Genomic DNA, 18015 nt, shown 5'->3' with positions numbered 1-18015 from the left:
GCTCTTTGCAGTGTCTGAATGGTTCTTACTTGGGTAAAAACAATGTTTTCGGATGTAGTGTGTCCCAAAAAAACCCCAAAACTTGCCCTCCCTCCTCAGAAGTGCTGTTTATGGTTGGCTGTATGTAGGTGGAGAGCTGAACTGCCTAACCAGTGACTTCCAAAGGGGTTTAGTTCTGGAACCGAGCTTTATCTAAAGTCCGATTGAACCTGACGAACCCGATCTTCCACAGGTCCGCTCATCTCTACTTGGGGTGTAACGTCTGAGTTCTGGCAGTCAGAATTTGCAGTCACAAGACGGGGCAATGGGACGGGAGTGGCTCCAGTAAAATGTGAAGATGCCAGCAGAAAAATATAATACTGGGGTCATGGACCTTTTGTTAGATGCCCCACGCCAGTGAAAATAAAATAGAAAACTGTTGGAGTGGTGCTTTGATTGAAATATTACATTTACTGTATATAAATGTGATGCCTTGGACTAGCCAGGTTGTCACAGGTAGTCCCACACACACACGCCCCCCCCTTAGTAAGGTGACAGCAGCCAAACTACAAAACCCTTGTCACCACCCTCCGGGTTTGATGTTCACACCAGGGGGGCGGAGCCAGGCGGGGAGGCAGATGGTGGTGGCCGCCTGCAGGAGCTGGGATTACAGCCGGTGGAACCGTAGGGACCGGGGATGGGCGGTGGCCCGCCGGTACCGAACCAGGGAACTGATTGGAAACCGGAGCACCAGGAGGGTTACTCAGACCCAGTATAAGACCCCAAAACAACCGGGCTGAGTCAAATTAACTGATTGATGACTGGATTTAAGGACCTATCCCACCTAAGACCCGACTGAAGACAACAGCCCAAGTATTAGGGTAACGCCACCGCCCAGGCATAGAGACCCGAGGGGCCAGCGTCTGCGGACAAAGAGGGCTCTCCCGGCACATACCAAGCCGGGGAGCGGACTACCGTTGCTCGGGCATAGGAGTCGACGTTTTCTACATAAGTAAGGTGCAGGATAAAGGCGGAAACCACCAACCTGATAAGGGGAAAACTGCAGCCGGCTGCGGGCACCGTTCACCATCTTGTTTGGTTTACCAGAGGCTCCAGCGTGTTTGTAATAGTGAGTACAACAGTGCCTTCGGGCCGCGCACCGCGCCGCACCGCACCGACATGCCAGCACGCATCCAATCCCCCGCCTCAGCACCTCCCTTGGGCCCCCGGGACCATCATTCCCCTACCCACGGAGGGGGTCAACACCAAGCTGCACAACACCGTCCCCGGGAGCCTAGTCCATCCATTCACCACAACCCGTGGGTGGCGTCACGAACTCAAATCCCCCTACAAACAACCGCGGCTCCGGCCGTGGACCTCCCCACTGAAGTCCCTACGCGTAGCGCCAACCCCCTTTCAGAGCGACGTGACCCCTGGGTTCGTGAGGAGCTCGAGCCACCCACCGACGAGCACAGATCCGATTGGCTCGGCAGCCGGCCGAGCCTCGGGGCGGTACATAAACATACACAACTATGGGCAACAGCATACATTAGGGAGCAAATCCAAATGGCAGGCATATTACTGTAATTTCTAGCTTGCCATCAACAAACATTACCTGAAGACTCTTAATAGGATGAAATGCATGATGATAGTGAAATAATGACAGGTTCTAGCTTCAGGACACACATGTAAAAGCTTAGAAAAAGAACAATCCATATAGACAAACAAACAAGAACATTCTGATAGGAATACTTCAAATGTCCAAATTCAGGGGTTGACATACCATTGGAGTTACCTGTGCAGCCACACAGGGGCACAAGAGGTATGGGGCAAGGCCAAAGCAGGTCGAATTGTGCATTATGATGCGCTATCAGACTATAAAAGGCCCATATTTTGTTCTTGCACATGAGCCCTATTTTGTTTATATCCACGACTGTGTAAACAAATGTATTGTATTATGTCTGACAAATACTGTATTATATTTGGTGCGGCCACTAGATAGCAAGGTTGTAGTGATTGCTTCCCTGGTACCTTCTGGGTAGAAAATGGTTAATTGCAGGGAGGAGTGTAGCTGATAAAAAGGGCAAGGACTAGGAAGAGACTAGGAGAGTCCCCAGTGAGGAGAAAGTGAAGATAAGCTGCTGCTGCAGTAGGCCTTATAGGCCAGAAACTTGTTTGGATTCATTTGGCCAGACCTATGTATTATCAGCTGGCCCTAAGCCCAAAATTCATGGTGTCATGCCAATATTAGACATGGCCACTATGAATTTCTCGTAAAGATGAAAAAAAAAAACAACAACACAGAGAAAAATATTTTTATTAGAAATAAAACACAACACAATTAGTGACTCCATCTTTATTGAACTAAAGAACCCCCCTCCGCTGTAGTCCTGGGTCGAGGGTCCCACGTTGTCCATTCCAAATCCAATATCATCTAATGAGTTTGCCTGAAGGCAAACCAATCAGATGATGTGTCAGGTTCAAGGACCTAAATCAGATGACAAATCACCTGGTTCTTTAAAAGCCATTTAAACTATTAGCTGATGCATCAGTAGAAAAAAAAACTATACTCACCTCACTGCAGACTCCTGGGACACGTCCGATCGGCTCCAGGATCCGCCGGTAAGCATCATCTGATCGTTTAAACCGGCTGCGCGGTAAAAAGCCGGCCGACTTTTATGAACGATCAGCTGATTCATCATCTGATTGTTTAAAAGTTGGGCGGTAAAAAAACGTCCGGCTTTTCACTGCTGGAGTTAAACGATCAGATGATGTTGTCAGGTGAACGCATCACCTGATTACCGGGAGGTCCTGGAGCCAATCAGACATGTCACGGGAGCTAAGTGTATTTTTTTATTGAAGAGTTACAAGGGGTTGCAAAGAGTCATAGGAAGCCTAAGATTGTGACACACATATTTGCAGGCCAGTTGGAGCACCTGTGATTTGCAAAAAATTTGCAAAAGATTAATTCTGGGTCAGTTACTTGCCTCACCGACAAATACAAGAAATGAAGCATTGGCTGGTTATTGTACTCATACCAGTTCTCTATCAGCCATGCTCGTTACTTGCCAATTCTGTAAATTATGTGCTCAAAGCCTATGTTTTAACACATATCAAGTTTATTTGATGTGGTTGAGGTCTACGTTCTGAGCACATGCGCTATTTCATATTAAAATTATTGTTAATCTTGTCAAATTGTGGTTGTGTTGGATATCAGGACATTTTCCATCCTAAATTCTAGGCTATCGTACTTCACCAATCATTACGGCTCGCATAGTGAGGAAGTATCCAACTGTCATCCAACAAGGCCAAATTCATTGATTTCCAGGCCATATTACAAAGCTAAAATTACGACCGCACATCTTCCCATTGTACCATTCCTGACCATGCATAGCTTTACACATGGATATCTAGTTCTCAGTCTCAATCTGTGAAGCTCTTGATGACCAATTTTTCAAATAATGCTTTTTCGGGAGAAGTGTGCAATTTCATTATAATAGACGATTATTATTACATGATATGCAATTGTTTTCTCCTTATTTATCCTAATGCTTCACCTCTAAGCTGTTGTATCTTATAGAGGTTTCAATTTCACAATATTAACACGTACAATTTCACAACTGGAGAGGTGGCATCCCATGTGGCACAGAGCTTTTCCACAGCTCTTAGTCACCAGATCAGTCCATACAGCTTATAAAGGAACATGTAAAAAAAAACACATTAGCATACCAAATAATGGAAATTATACAGGAAGATGGAATTTTAGTCCAATGCCAGTGTCGCGGGCGGAGGAGGGGACGCCGCGCTCTCCCACTGCTGCTCGGGTTCGGCTACCGCGGCTGCTGCGGCCTGCTGCTGCTCGGTGGCTCGAGCGGTGGGCCGGATCCCGGGGACTCTAGCGGCGCTCCTCGCCCGTGAGTGAAAGGGGGTTGTTGGGTGTGGGGATTGTTTATTGTCCGTGACGCCACCCACGGTTGTGGTGATTTGTAGCACCACCGCTGCTCAATATGTGGATCCCGGGAGTGGTGATGCGGAGCAGCCAGGTGTTGTGTTGCCCGTCCGTGGGTAGGGGTTGGTGATCCCGGGGCCCAGTGATGGTGTGGAAGGTGCAGGGCCTGGTGGGCGCAGGGACGCGGGGGCTGCGCTGTGCCTTGCGGCACTGTGGTACTCACTCAGCCTGAGACGTTGACACAGTTTTACGGTAAACCACATGGCTGGAAAGACGGTTCCCACGGACGGCTGCACTTGCTCTCCCAGTAGGTAACGGTGATGTCCCTTTGACCTGCACCTAGTGTTTCTCTGTTGGTAGCGATGGGTTCCCACCGGTAACCCGCTCCCGGCTTGGATATGGGCCGGAGGAGCCCTCTTTTGCCCGCAGACGCTGGCCCTGAGGAACTGGTGCCCTGGCAGTGGCGGTGTTTCTCCTTAATGGTTGGACTTTTGCCTTCAGTCGGGACTTGGTTGTTGGGGGATCGACGTCCCCTTCACTGACGGATTCGGCAAATTATGGCGACTCCTAGCCTTGCCGGGGTCCGAGAGGCCCCTGCCCTGGTGCTGACTGTCCTTCGTATACTGATCCAGACCGCCGGGCCACTACCCGTCCGCGGTCCTTCCAGCAACCTCCGAGCAGTCCCCCTCCAGACGATCACCGCTGTTGCTGACCTTGCTGACCTGTCCTGCACTTAGCTGGACTAACTTCAGGTCTTCCTACGCTCACTTTTGCTCCTTTTCTTCTTTGCTCCACTACCACTTCACTTTCACTTAGCTGTTTACTCCTTCGCTCCCCTGAGCTGACTCTGTTCTTTCCACTTCCTCCTCCTTTCTCTATCTGCCTGGTTTCTCCCGCCTCCAGGGCTGTGTACTCCTCGGTGGGTGGAGGCAACCGCCTGGCCCACCCCCTGGTGTGAACATCAGCCCCTGGAGGAAGGCAACAAGGATTTTAGTAGCCTTGGTGATCCTAACTGGGATGTAGGGTGTGGTGGTGTGATGACCTGTGACCCCTGGCTTGCCCAGGGCGTCACACCAGAGTCATTTATGGAGCTGCCAGGAGTATATTTAATGCGGTCAGTTGTACAGGAGTCCTGGTGCCAAAGGTCCCCCTGACATACAGGAAGACAATGTTCTTATGAATGGCACCACGTTGTTGGTGAAACTATGAATTTTGGTGCCTTTTCGGTAACTCTAAGGGGAAATTTTTTCTCCTTGCGGAGACTGAAAAACCTGGCTACCAGTGAGGAGACTTTAAGCCACAATGCTCCTTTGGGAAATATTCAAATTGTCTCTTCAGGGAGAAAGGAGATGAACTTTAGTGCCACCTATTGGCGGTAGCAATCCTAAAAGTCAAAAGTGCCTGTTACGGGGGGACGGGCAGATTAGGACCAGGGGTATATATTCCAATCGCCAGTCGGGGCCCACCGTGCTCCAGATGGTAATTGAGCTGCTGGCACCCTGTGGGTTAGGCGGAGACTATAGAGCTGGATAGCTCTGCGATAACTCAAGGAACCTGGTCACGTTTGTAGGGACACGTCAGACCAGACGACAACCCAGTTAGCGTTTCGGTGAAGCGGACGGTACTCCGACCACGTGTGTAGGAACATGTCAGGCCGGATGGTAACCAGTTAGCGTTGACCGAGAAGACTGCTGCGACAGCGCCTTGTCGGCCACGTGTGTAAGACACGTCAGGCCGAGCGGTCCTCTGATTAGCGTTTCTGGCCACCACTCGACTGGCCACATGTGTAAAGGACACGTCAGACCAGGTAGTCACACCAGTAGCATTTGACTGGGAAGCCGAGGAGGATAATAGGGTTCACACACCCAATCCAGGAACACCCTGTTAACTTCACAGGGGTTCTGGGGTGCGCTGTCCGTACGCATAGAGGGCACAACCGGACAGGTGGCGCAGCAGGTACACTGTCCGTGTGCGTAGAGGGCACTCTCGGACAGGTGACGCAACAGGTATTCTGTCCGTGTGCGTAGGAGGCACAACTGAACAGGTGACGCAGCAACCGCAGCCCAGTTAACGCCACTGGACTGCTCTAGCACAACAGGAACGGTAGCAAGGAAGCACGGCGCCTGACCCTCATGTGCTGAGCCACGAATCTTGGCGTGACAGGCACCGTTCGCCTAGCCCTACCTACCGCTTCCAACAAGGCTTATGCCACCAAGAACTCTAAATGAAGACTGCGCCCTCCATGTTGTCTCCAGCCCCTTTTATAACCTGGGTCCGCCCCAAACCCAGAGTGGAACCACCAAGGTCCAATAGCAGAGTGCCATGTCATCAGTGACGTCACATGCGACCTGTCCGGAACCGCCACATCATTGATGACCTCATGGCAGCCACGCCCCAAACACTTCACCAGTCATCGTCTGACGACCAATGGTGAGGTGCCAGATCATAGGGGCGGGCCTCTGCGAGCCAGTCCGGAGTTGCCACATCATCAGGACACCTGACACCCTCTGCCCTATCAGGGCCTGCCCCACCTCACGGACATGCTCAGTGAGGTCCTTACCGGACCTAACCTCTGATGCACTAAGAGCCTGAGCATGCTCAGTAGCCTGAGCAACAGGCTCAGAAAGCAGACCATCAGTTTGAGCATGCTCAGTAGGCACATCCCAGAACTTAGACACAGCACGAAGTCCAAGTACCTGTGCAAAGAGGCTGTTAGGGTTAATTGTGGGAGCATGCTCAGTAGCCTGAACTGAGGACTTAGTCTCAGACATAACACAATCAGGCTGAGCATGCTCACTAGGCAAAACACCGGGCTTAGACTCTGGCTGGGGTAAATCGTCGCACGCATGCGCACTAGCCGCCTCTCCACACTTAGACGTGGTGGAAGGAGCAGCCAACTGGACGACCCGAGGCACGGCCAAGAACGGCGCCTGGGCGCAACAGGAACCGCAACAGGCTGCTTGCGGCTATGGCGGCGCCGGTTCGTAACAGTGCCCCTTTAACAAGCCTTTTCATATGACTTAGGTATTATGCTAGATCAGAACCTTAATTTGCAGACATAGTGTTTCGGGATGATTGCCCCTCATCAGTGCTAAGTATGAGATCTAAAATTCTTTTGAAGTTCACCCATAATCCAAATGCGATTTAAGCCAATAGGAAAGTGTGACGCCCTGGACTACTCAGGTCATCACAGGGTTCTGCACAATCTTTCTCTCCCCGTGCAGGGCTCAAACCCCCTTGGTTCTGGGAACCTAACCTGCAGTACTGCCTCCACCAGAATTCACAAATCCAAGTGACACCCTGCACCACACCTGCCAGGCACACCAGTGGGCTGCTTAAGCAGAATAGGGCAGTCCACCTAGGGGTCAGGCAGAGTGGTGGGAGGGGGGAAGTCAGTGAGGGAGGAAGTGGAGCACAGAGCAGAGCTGACAGGCAAAACAGAAGTAGCTCCCAGTGAGTGAGGAGCTGGGAGAAGCAGCTCCCAAGAGAGGAGTTGGCTCCAGGGGAGGGAAGTGAGAGGAAGCTGGAAGTTGGAGCTCTCCGAGGAGGAGAATCCTGGGTCGCAGGCAGTGGTTTGGACCTGAAGGAGTCGGACCCCCTGTCGCAGGGGATTGAGGCTAGGCGCTGGGACCGGTCTTGGTGGACGGTCAGCAGCCTGGGTCTAGTCATTGGTCTGAGGCCGAAGGCACGACGAGGTACATGGACCCTAGGTTCGGGAGAAGCTGTATGCAACCCGGCAATTAACCTGCGGAGGACAGGATCTCTATGGACTGTTCCCACCAGCTTAAAAATTGGAAGCATTAGTGCAACGAGGGGATAGGGCTTTCCACATAAGGACCCACTAAAAACCCAAGTGTGAGCTCCTGAGAGCAGACTCCTTACTTAGCCACAGTGGGGAGTGGGGCCCGGAAAGCTCCAGGCTGACGGGCCACAAGAGAACATCTAAATTGTTGGTGCCAGGAGAGAGGCCACAAACCACTAAACAGGACTGCAGGGGACGGGACCCGGACGAGCTCTCACCAGGATACAGCGGCAGTCAGAGCTTTGGTTCAACCTGTTGTCACCGTCTGCTTATTTGCTGAGTGAGTACCAATTGATCCCTGCAATCAGCAAGCATGTGCCTCCCCTGCACCCCGCACCACAATCCTGAGTCCCAGGGTCACCCCCTACCCGTGGAGGGTCACGTCACCTAGCTGCCACCTTCCATCACCCCGGGTACTCCCAACGGCAGCGGCGGTGTTCCCAGTTACAAACTGTATATACCTCCCCTGTAAATACCCCCTTCTTCATTTGGAGAGTGGCCCTTAGCCCCCGGAGAACCTCGAGCCACGAACAATCACCCCCCCCGATCCGAGTGGCTCGACCGCTGCAGGGGCGGCACAAAAGGATTGACTGGAGGTAATCATGGAATTCACTGAATGAGGATCATCCATGTTCAAACCCATGGCACCGGGAAGTCCAGATAAGAAATATGAAATACGTGTAACATTTTTTCCATGATATGAACCTGTCCACATAATGTTGCCTTCCAAAGAGTAAAAATGTTTGTGGACATTCAGAAATCTGAAAGCCTCATTCTTTAAAGGTCAAAAAATATTCATTTGTCATTGTCATGGTTGTGACAGGAAAATATGGTGTAGGGCATAACACACAACAAAGTGGTAGACCAGAGACACTTCAACAATGGTGGACCCTACCGCTAGTGAGAGGGAATATGGACACCTCCTCCACTTACCTGCAACTGTACCCTGCACTCCTAGCCAGTCCCTATACAGGTTCATCACCTGTCGTGCCGAGCAGGAACCTGAAGCCCTGAGTGACGCTACAATAGTCCTGGCTATTGAGTAGACAGGTAAGGGATGCTAGCCCCATCGCTGCACTAAAACAACACAAGGGAAAGAAAACAGGGGAAATACACCAACACCAAGACTACAGTCTACACAGCAACTTGCAGAGAGGTTTGCATCAGCTCCTTCCAACTTCAGGGCAAGCATCCAAATGAGAGTTAATAACCGGCACCCTCTATTGGGAGCAAAGAGCATATATAGGGACTGAGAATGTTCGAAACTGGAAACACCTGAGATGGTAATGAGAATGCTTGCAGGTAAGGAATACTAATACTAACCCTCTCCTTCCCAAAGGAAAGGAACCTATATTTAACCACATGGGTGAGCATGGCAATGGCTTCCAAGCCCTGAATCTGTCACAAGTTTCAAATGCCAAGAGACAGCCATGACAGTTATAATACGATAATATAACAAGGTCAAAGATATTCGTACTCAAGTATTCATCAGTTTTCTGTGTTCTGGTTACATACAATTTTCCATTTGAAAACATGTAGTCCCTTTTAGTCCAAAAATTATCCTTCATAAACCATTATTTATTTTCTAGCAATGTTCCTATAAAACAGTGGTTCGACTGACAGCCAGCAAAGGTTTATATGAGGCTTTCATAGAATTTGCCGGGACTCCTGTTAGGATTAACTATGCTTTTTTGTTATTCAGAAATCCAGCTCTAAATCATATTATAGAAACCAATGTTACAGAGCTCAGTTTGCCTCATTTTGTCATATCCTGCTCTCAGGACAACAAAAACACCTGACCGGCTCATTTTAAAGTCACAATTCTTTATTTTTTGCATTTATTTATTTATTATTTGGGGGAAGGGATGTTAAGATTACCATTGTCATCAATGATGAGCGTATCTTTTGAAATTCATATTAGGGGATTTTGCTAAAATTTTCACAAAATGTGATTTGTGCCCAAAAAAATTTGCAAGAATCTCACTACTGGAAAGCTTGTACTTGCTCAGATTTTACACACAGAGGAGAAATGAGAATGAGCTAAAAACCCACTGAACATTAGGCTGTGTGTGCACGTTGCGTAAATACATGCAGTTACGCTGCGCTTTGTAGCGCAGCGTAACTGCATGCGTCCTGCGTCCCCTGCACAGTCTATGGAGATTGTGCAGGGGCCGTGCGCACGTGCCGTCTTAGAGCGCAGCGCTTCGGCTGCTGCCCGAAGCGCTGCGTTCTAAGAAATGACATGTCACTTCTTCCGTGCGCTTTGCCGGCAGCTCCTGCTCTGTCTATGGCAGGAGCTGCAGGCAGAGCGCATGGAATCGGCTTTTTTTTTTTTTCTTCTCTACGGACATTTTCTGCAGCGATTTGAAGCGCGCGTGTGCTCTTCAGATCACTGCAGAAATTTCTGCAGGGCTAGTACGCAACGTGCACACATAGCCTAAGAGCTTAGTGCTTGTAATGCAAGAGAGAGAAAGAGAGAACTCCACTGACCATAAAGGGTACTTTACACGCTGCGACATTGCTACCGATATATCGTCGGGGTCACGTCGTTAGTGACGCACATCCGGCGCCGGTAGCGACATCGCAGCGTGTGACACAAATGAGCGACGATCAACGATCACAAAAACGTGAAAAATCATTGCTCGTTGACAAGTTGTTCATTTCCTTAATATCACTGCTGCCACAGGTACGATGTTGTTCGTCGTTCCTGCGGCATCACACGTGTGACACCGCAGGAACGATAAACATCTCCTTACCTGCATCCACCGGCAATGCGTAAGGAAGGAAGTGGGCGGGATGTTACGTCCCGCTCATCTCCGCCCCTCCGCTTCTATTGGCCGGTTGCTTAGTGACACCACAGTGACGTCGCTATGACGCCGAACGCACCTCCCCCTTGAGGGAGGGATTGTTCGGCGGTCACAGCGACGTCGCTGACAAAGTATGTGCGTGTGACATTGCCATAGCGATAATGTTCACTACGGCAGCGATCACCAAATACGCACATATGACGGGGGCGGGTGCTATCGCGCTCGACATCACTAGCACTCGCTAGCGATGTTGCGGAGTGTAAAGTACCCCTAAGAGCTTACACTCTACAGGTGAGCGAGAGGATCTCGCTGAGCATACGAGCTTACACTCTACAATAGAGAGAGAGAGAGATGACCCTATTGATCATAAGAGCTTACACTCTACAGGAGAGAGAGAAGACCCCGCTGATCATAACAGTTTACACTCTACAGGAGAGTAAGAGGGCACTTCTGACCATAGGAGCTTACACTGTACAGGAGAGAGGACCCCACTGATCATTAGAGCTTACACTCCACAGGAGAGGAAGAGAGAGAGAAAAAGAGAGAGAGAGAGGACCATACTGACCATAAGAGCTTTCACTCCACAGGAGAGAGAGGACCCCGCTGATCATCAGAGCTTTCACTCGACAGGAGCAAGAGAGAGCACCCCACTCACCATAAGAGCTTACAATCTACAGGAAAGAGAGAGGACCTCACTGAGCATAAGAGCTTACACTCTACAAGAGAGAGTGAGAATACCACTGAACATAAGAGCTTTCACTCTACGGGGGGAGAGAAAGGACATCGCTGAGCATAGGAGCTTACACTTTACTGGAGATAGAGAGGACACTGCTGACCATAAGAGCTTACACTCTACAAGAGAGAGAACCTTGTTGAGGTTAAGAGCTTACACTGTACAGGAGAGAGAGAGAGCACCCACTAACCCTAAGAGCTTACACTCTACAGAAGAGAGAGAGACTACCCTGCTGACCATAAGACCATAAACTCCTCAGGAGAGAGAGGACCCCACTGACCATAAGAGCTTATACTCTACAGGAGAGAGATAGAGGATCTAGCTGGTCATAAGAGCTTACACTCTACAGGAGAGAGAGGACCTCGCTAACCATACGAGCTTACACTCTACAGGAGAGAGAGGACACTGCTGACCATAAGAACTTACACTCTACAGGATAGAAACACTTTCCCAGTTCATTTGGAGATGGAGAACGACTCTGCTGAACAAACTGGGCTCCACTGGGAGCCACTGATGTGTGATGACCTTAGTACTGACCACCACTGTACAAGGTGTGTGTAACGCCTGCCTGGATCCACAGACTCAGACTGGCTGTTATGGACAGGCTAGAGGAAAGCCACTCACAAAGCAGGACCCCGAGAACCTGAAACCCTTTAACCCCTATACAGGGATTTGGAATTACACAGGGCCCTGGAGATCACTACCAGTGGTAGAGTGAGAGTAGTATCCAGGCAGGGTCGAAACGGGAGATACAAAACAGAGACTAAATCACGCAGGTAAGGAAATAATCAGAAAAAAAAGTAGTGGTCAAATCTGGATCAGGCAGCGAGGTACAAAAACAGCAGGCAGGAGGGTAGTCAGGAAACAAGCTGAAGTCAGAACACCAGAATCACTAAACAGAACATGGCGGGACAGGAACCAGGAATAAAGAACTATCTCTGGCAGTGGTCAGCAGAAAGGAGGGGAAATAAAAGGGGTGTGGTGTCTTCCCATTGGTTGTAGCTGAATGATGGTAACTTCAGTTGGAAGACATATGCCACCTACAGTCAGCCAGTGGTACTGTAGATCCCAAGGAAACCCAGCCCAGTGGATGAGCGGAGCCTGCACCCACCAGCGCCGCTGGTATTGATTCCTCTCCCATCACTAGCACTATCCACTGCAGGAACATGGCGTCGCCTGGTGATCGAAGCAGAAGACTCCGGTGGGGAGATAACCGTGTGATAATCTACTAGATGTCATAGCTGCAGGGGAAGCCACAAGGCCATACAAAAAGAGATTTGTCAGATCTTTGATGCTTTAGTAGTGTGTTAAATGATGTTGGGCAAGATTTTTTTAAATTGTAAACCCTGACTCAAATCTCAAATGTTTGCACTGTGAAATTAAGGAAATTCAACTCAAACTCGATCCGCTGAGCATTGATCCTCTCATCTGTAGTAATTAAGTATCTTTTTGTTTGTTTGTATTTTAGGATTTTTAAAAACTTGGTTTTATTAAAATAATATTTATTTTTTTGTTCATGAAATTTTGTTTATGTTAAAGTACATTTAATGTATTTTTTATCCTATTTTATTTTTTTTATTACAAAACATAAGATTATCAATGATTTACAATGATGTAAAAAAACCAAACAGTAAAAAACATAAGCACTACTTGGAGTGAATAAGACCCTTAAAGGGAATCTGTCACCAAATTTGGTGACTATAAGCTGTGGCCACCACCAGTGGGCTCTTATATACAGTATTTTAACATGCTGTATATAAGAGCCCAGGCCGCTATATAGAACGTAAAAATGACTTTATAATACTCACCTAAACAGTCGGTTTGGTGCAGATGGGTGTCTCCGTTGCGGCGCCTCCTCTTTTGGCAATCTTTGTCCTCCTTCTTCTGAAGCCTGGGTGCATGACGTGTCCTACGTCATGCATACAGGACGGCATTGAGGTCCTGTGCAGGCGCACTACAATACTTTGATCTGCCCTGCTCAGGGCAGATCAAAGTGCGTCTGCGCAGGACCTCAATGCCGGTGAGTGTGGATGACTTAGGACACGTCATGCACCCAGGCTTCAGGAGAAGGAGGACAAAGATCGCCAAAAGAGGAGGCGTCAGTACCGGAGAACGGAGTCACCCATTCCACCAGTCTGCACTGTACTGCCCCTTAGGTGAGTATTATAAAATCATTTTTTTGTTCTACACAGCAGCCTGGGCTCTTATATACAGCATGTTAGAATGCTGTATATAAGAGCCCGGTGGTGGTGGCTGCAGTTTATAGACCCCAAATCTGGTGACAGGTTCCCGTTAATCAGTATCAAGGCTGTCCATTACGATTATAAGCCTTGGCAATCACTATGCCTATGGCTGAAGATCAAGAGCAAGCTGGCACCCCTTTCTTGTACCACCATCGTTATAATAATTGTCAAGTGACCAGAATTAACATTTTTTTTATAATGCATTAAAGTGGAATCAGGTAACCAAAGGTGACCGTGGAACCCAACAGATGTGCCCACAAACTCACAGCACCCAACATTTTTGGGTTAGAGCCTTAAGATCTTAAATGATGTCTATCATATTATACTTAAAGTACTATCCTCTATTATTCATAATTTTATCATATTTTGCAAAAAAGAATTTCTAAAATCTAACAGCCCAGGTTTAATTTTTATATCTAAATGTATCACAAGATTCTTTTCTTTGTTCTTTCCTCGCCAACTGTATCTCCATTGATTGGACACCTGCTCCTGTGGTGATTCTTTTCATAAAAGCTGCTTGATTTCATGTTCAGAATGAAAGTGCATGAAATGGACTTATGTAAATTCTGGAGCCCATTGGGTCTTCTAAAGTCACGACTATGCAGTTTTTACAAGTATAACCAGTGGAGGGAATAATCATGCACACTGCATAAATAGCAAAAAAAATATGTGTCCTGATATAGAACGAGTTTAATGACTACATATTGGTCTCCATGACTTGTTTATCATAGAGATAAAATATGCGCTGATATTTCTTTATGAAGGGTTTGTAGACGTCTGAAAATCTATTATCCTTTGCGTGTTAAATACTTTGCTGTATTAAGTATTTAATTGCAAGTATCCAGATGTAAACACCTAAACAACAGATGCCTTCACCATATTCACCCACGATGACTGTCCAAGTAGTTAGGTATGAACTGAGTTTCCAGATTGTAATAACTTGTTGTTAAGATAAGATAGTTTCCAAACCCCACAGGTAGAGAGGATCTTTTATAAATTCTAATTTGATGACTTTGCCCAATTTTCCCCCCAAATTTTATTTGCAGTTAACAAATTCACGGCGGCAGAGCAATCAGGCAATCCGGCAGCGAGTTCACCTGAAGTCACAGTTGATGGCTCAGACAGAGGCTACCGTAGGAACCATCAACTGTGAATTCTGGTGCTCACTGTAATGTCCACACGGTATAAGGAATCCACGAGAGTACATTCTAACTGTACTTTATTCTTCTCCTTCCCTCTCCAGCATACAGCATAACCGTTTCATCAGCATGGTCTAAACTGAAACTAGACTTCCTTTTTCACCTCCCCTTCCTGTTCCTACCCACAATTCACCAGACCTTGGTTTTCTTAAAGAGACAGATATAATCATTGTACGTTACATCATGCCCCCCTTTTTTTTTTTTTTTTTAACAACCTAGAAGAAGAAAAAAACAATGCAACGACGTGAAAAGCGTCCAAGAAAGAAAGTCCATTCTGCCTTATTTGGTCAATTCAAATCAGGAAAAACAATTACACCTCTTCAATAAGCCTCGATGGCGCCCTTCTTTCTCGTCTTGGATAACGTCTGGGCTCAGCGGGGGTGTCTATTGTTGATGAATTCGTTACTTCCTGATGTTCCTCTCCACTGTCTAGTACCAAATCTTCCACCAGACTTAGGGGCACTTTGCATGCTGCGACATCGCAGGCCGATGCTGCGATGCCGAGCGCGATAGTCCCCGCCCCCGTCACAGCAGCGATATCCTTGTGATAGCTGCCGTAGCGAACATTATCGCTACGGCAGCTTCACATGGACTCACCTGTCCTGCGACCGTCGCTCTGGCCGGCGACCCGCCTCCTTGTTAAGGGGGCGGGTCGTGCAGCGTCACTGCGACGTCACACGGCAGGCGGCCAATAGGAGCAGAGGGGCGGAGATGAGCGGGATGTAAACATCCCGCCCACCTCCTTCCTTCCGCATATCCTACGGAAGCCGCAGTGACGCCGGTAGGAGATGTTCCTCGCTCCTGCGGTTTCACACACAGCGATGTGTGCTGCCACAGGAGCGAGGAACAACATCGGACTGTCGCGTCAGCGTAATTATGGATTACGCCGACGCTGCACCGATGATACGATTACGACGCTTTTGCGCTCATTAATCGTATCATCGAGCCTTTACACACTTCGATGTCGCATGCGATGCCGGAAGTGCGTCATTTTCAATTTGACCCCACCGACATCGCACCTGCGATGTCGTAGTGTGCAAAGGCAGCTTAAGTTCGTTACCATTGTTTTGCGGTAGGATTTTAAAATGTGAAGTATTTCGAGTTATGGAGTGTCCATCCCGCTCAGCCGTGGCCATGCTGCCTTTTCTTTCAGTGACATTATATTTTGCAGGACTATATACAGCTGAGGTCTTGTTGGTTGGTCTTTGATGCACAACAATGACATCAGCTCTTTTGATAGCACTTGGCTGTGCCATTCGCCTTTTGTCTGCATAATGTTTCATTGCTTGTTTGCTAGAGAAATCTGTTGATCTTACAGAGGAGTCACTTGGTAGGGGATGGCTGGTCACGTCAGGGATACGTATACACAGAGTTCTGGCGAACATTAAATGAGCTGGAGCAGCATTGGTAGTAGAATGTGGCGTATTGCGGTAATTGCGCATGAATTTGTATAATGACTGTTTTAGTGAGGTGTCCTCCAGACTAGCTGCCTTGATTCGTTTTCCCATAGTGCGCATAAAACATTCTACGATTCCCTTGGCTTGCGGCCAGCAAGGTGTGATTTTCCTGTGACTGAAGCCCAAGTATTCAGCAAATTGTGTGAACAAATGTCCATTGAATGGAGGTCCATTGTCTGTTTTGACCACTCTTGGAATGCCATATGCTGAGAATATGTCATCCCGTTCTGGTATGACACTAGTAGCAGATGTTGAAGAGACAAATGAAATGACAGGGTATCTAGAATATTCATCAATTGTTACTAGAATGTATTGGCCATTGGGTAATGGTCCATATATATGTCGACTGCCACTTCCTCTCAGACAGCAGTGGGTAGCGGAGACATTTGCAATGGCTCTAAATTTGATCATGGAGTAAATAGTTGACAGGTGGAGCAGTGTTTAATCTTCTCTTCCACTAATTGATCCATATTTGGGAACCACACTTTTTCTCTGACTAATTTTTTTGTGCCAACAATTCCCAGATGACCTTCATGTGCTATCTGTATGACTAAGCTGCGCAAGGTCTTAGGTACAACCAGTTTGGTACCTCGAAGGATGAGGTGTTCACCACACCACTTCTTACAGCCGGCGGATCCATCGTTGCTCTCAATATGTTCTGGATGACTCAGTGACTTGTCACGTTTTCTAATGTCACTGCTCTCTGCAACCTCTGGATGTAGCAGAGCCGAGGATCATCATGAAATGTCGTTGTAGATAACGTCGTACCTGCAGGGGTTTTTTTGGGGTTAAAAAATGGGTGAAAGAAAATGTGTAGCGCCCCTGAGACCCTCAGGGCACTACAGGGAACTGCATCCTCCTGGGGATGCAGGACCTACCCCTGGCACTTGGAGTACCAGTGCCGATTCCATCTAAACACGACCAAAATCCTAGTTCTTCACTCCACACTGGGCAGAAAGGGTTAACCATGTAAGGGGATTGTCGCCATGGGAATGAATCCCTGGGTATAGCCAGCCTGGTGGGAGGGGGTCAGTCAGTAGTCAGTAGTGAGTGGGAGAAAGTAGCACACAGTAGAGGTGTGCAGATGTGCCTGAGCTGGGTCCATGTAACGGTGACCCCGGGGGCACAGGAGAGAGGTCGCCAGCACGGGTGCCGAAGATACCGCTGGGACTGGAGCACACATGGGGCACAGGGCCCTAGGTCAAGCGCAAGTTTTAGACTCTTTGGCAAAATACCTGCCCGGTGAGGACACCTTCACGGACTTCACTGAACCTAATAATCCGGTGGCATCAGCAGTAAACTAGAATCGGGGTTCGGACACTTACCTCCCCGCAGGGTCTGTACTGTCCGCCGTACAGATAAGGAGACTGTACCCCAAAAGGGACAGTTGGGGCCCCCAAACACTCCACACTATGGGGACCCAATCAACTGAGAGTTTCGGGGACAGATCAACCTGGGTCACTACATTGGCACTGGTCCTCCAAGGGACCGGAACCAGCAACCTCTGGGTCCACAGTGAGTAGAGACTGTTAAAGACAACCCGGTGTGGTCTCTGTTATTGCCCCCATTAAATCTCCCAGGCCAGTCCTACCTGCGGAGGGCCTAGCATCATAGCTGCCATTACCACCAGCCCTGGGTGTACCCACATTCAGCAGCGGCAGTTCTCCATTCTTAACCGCAACCCGCAGGTGGCGTCACATGACAAAAACTCTTAACTCCCCTGTAAATACCCCCCCCCATTACAAAAGGGGCCCAGGGCAATGGCCACCAGAGTGACATCCCCATTTGTCACTGCTCGGGACCGAGTACCCCCTTCTCTGGGCGCTACAGATGTCTGGGTTCTTTA

General features: G+C 48.6%; 1 protein-coding gene across 1 annotated transcript in view; it reads left to right on the top strand.

The window, feature by feature from the left end:
* Positions 1–16723, top strand: part of LOC142243814 (uncharacterized) — a 35195-nt gene extending 18472 nt beyond the window's left edge. The window contains exon 3 of the mRNA XM_075316019.1: positions 16694–16723. Within this exon, the coding sequence (XP_075172134.1) occupies positions 16694–16723 (30 nt within the window). The remainder of the gene's footprint in view (positions 1–16693) is intronic.
* The last annotated feature ends 1292 nt before the right edge of the window (positions 16724–18015 follow it).

Source organism: Anomaloglossus baeobatrachus, chromosome 6 (assembly GCF_048569485.1).
Source record: "Anomaloglossus baeobatrachus isolate aAnoBae1 chromosome 6, aAnoBae1.hap1, whole genome shotgun sequence".
Lineage (NCBI taxonomy): Eukaryota > Metazoa > Chordata > Amphibia > Anura > Aromobatidae > Anomaloglossus > Anomaloglossus baeobatrachus.
The sequence above is the reverse complement of the archived record's forward strand: the minus strand, read 5'-3'. Positions and strand labels throughout refer to the sequence as shown.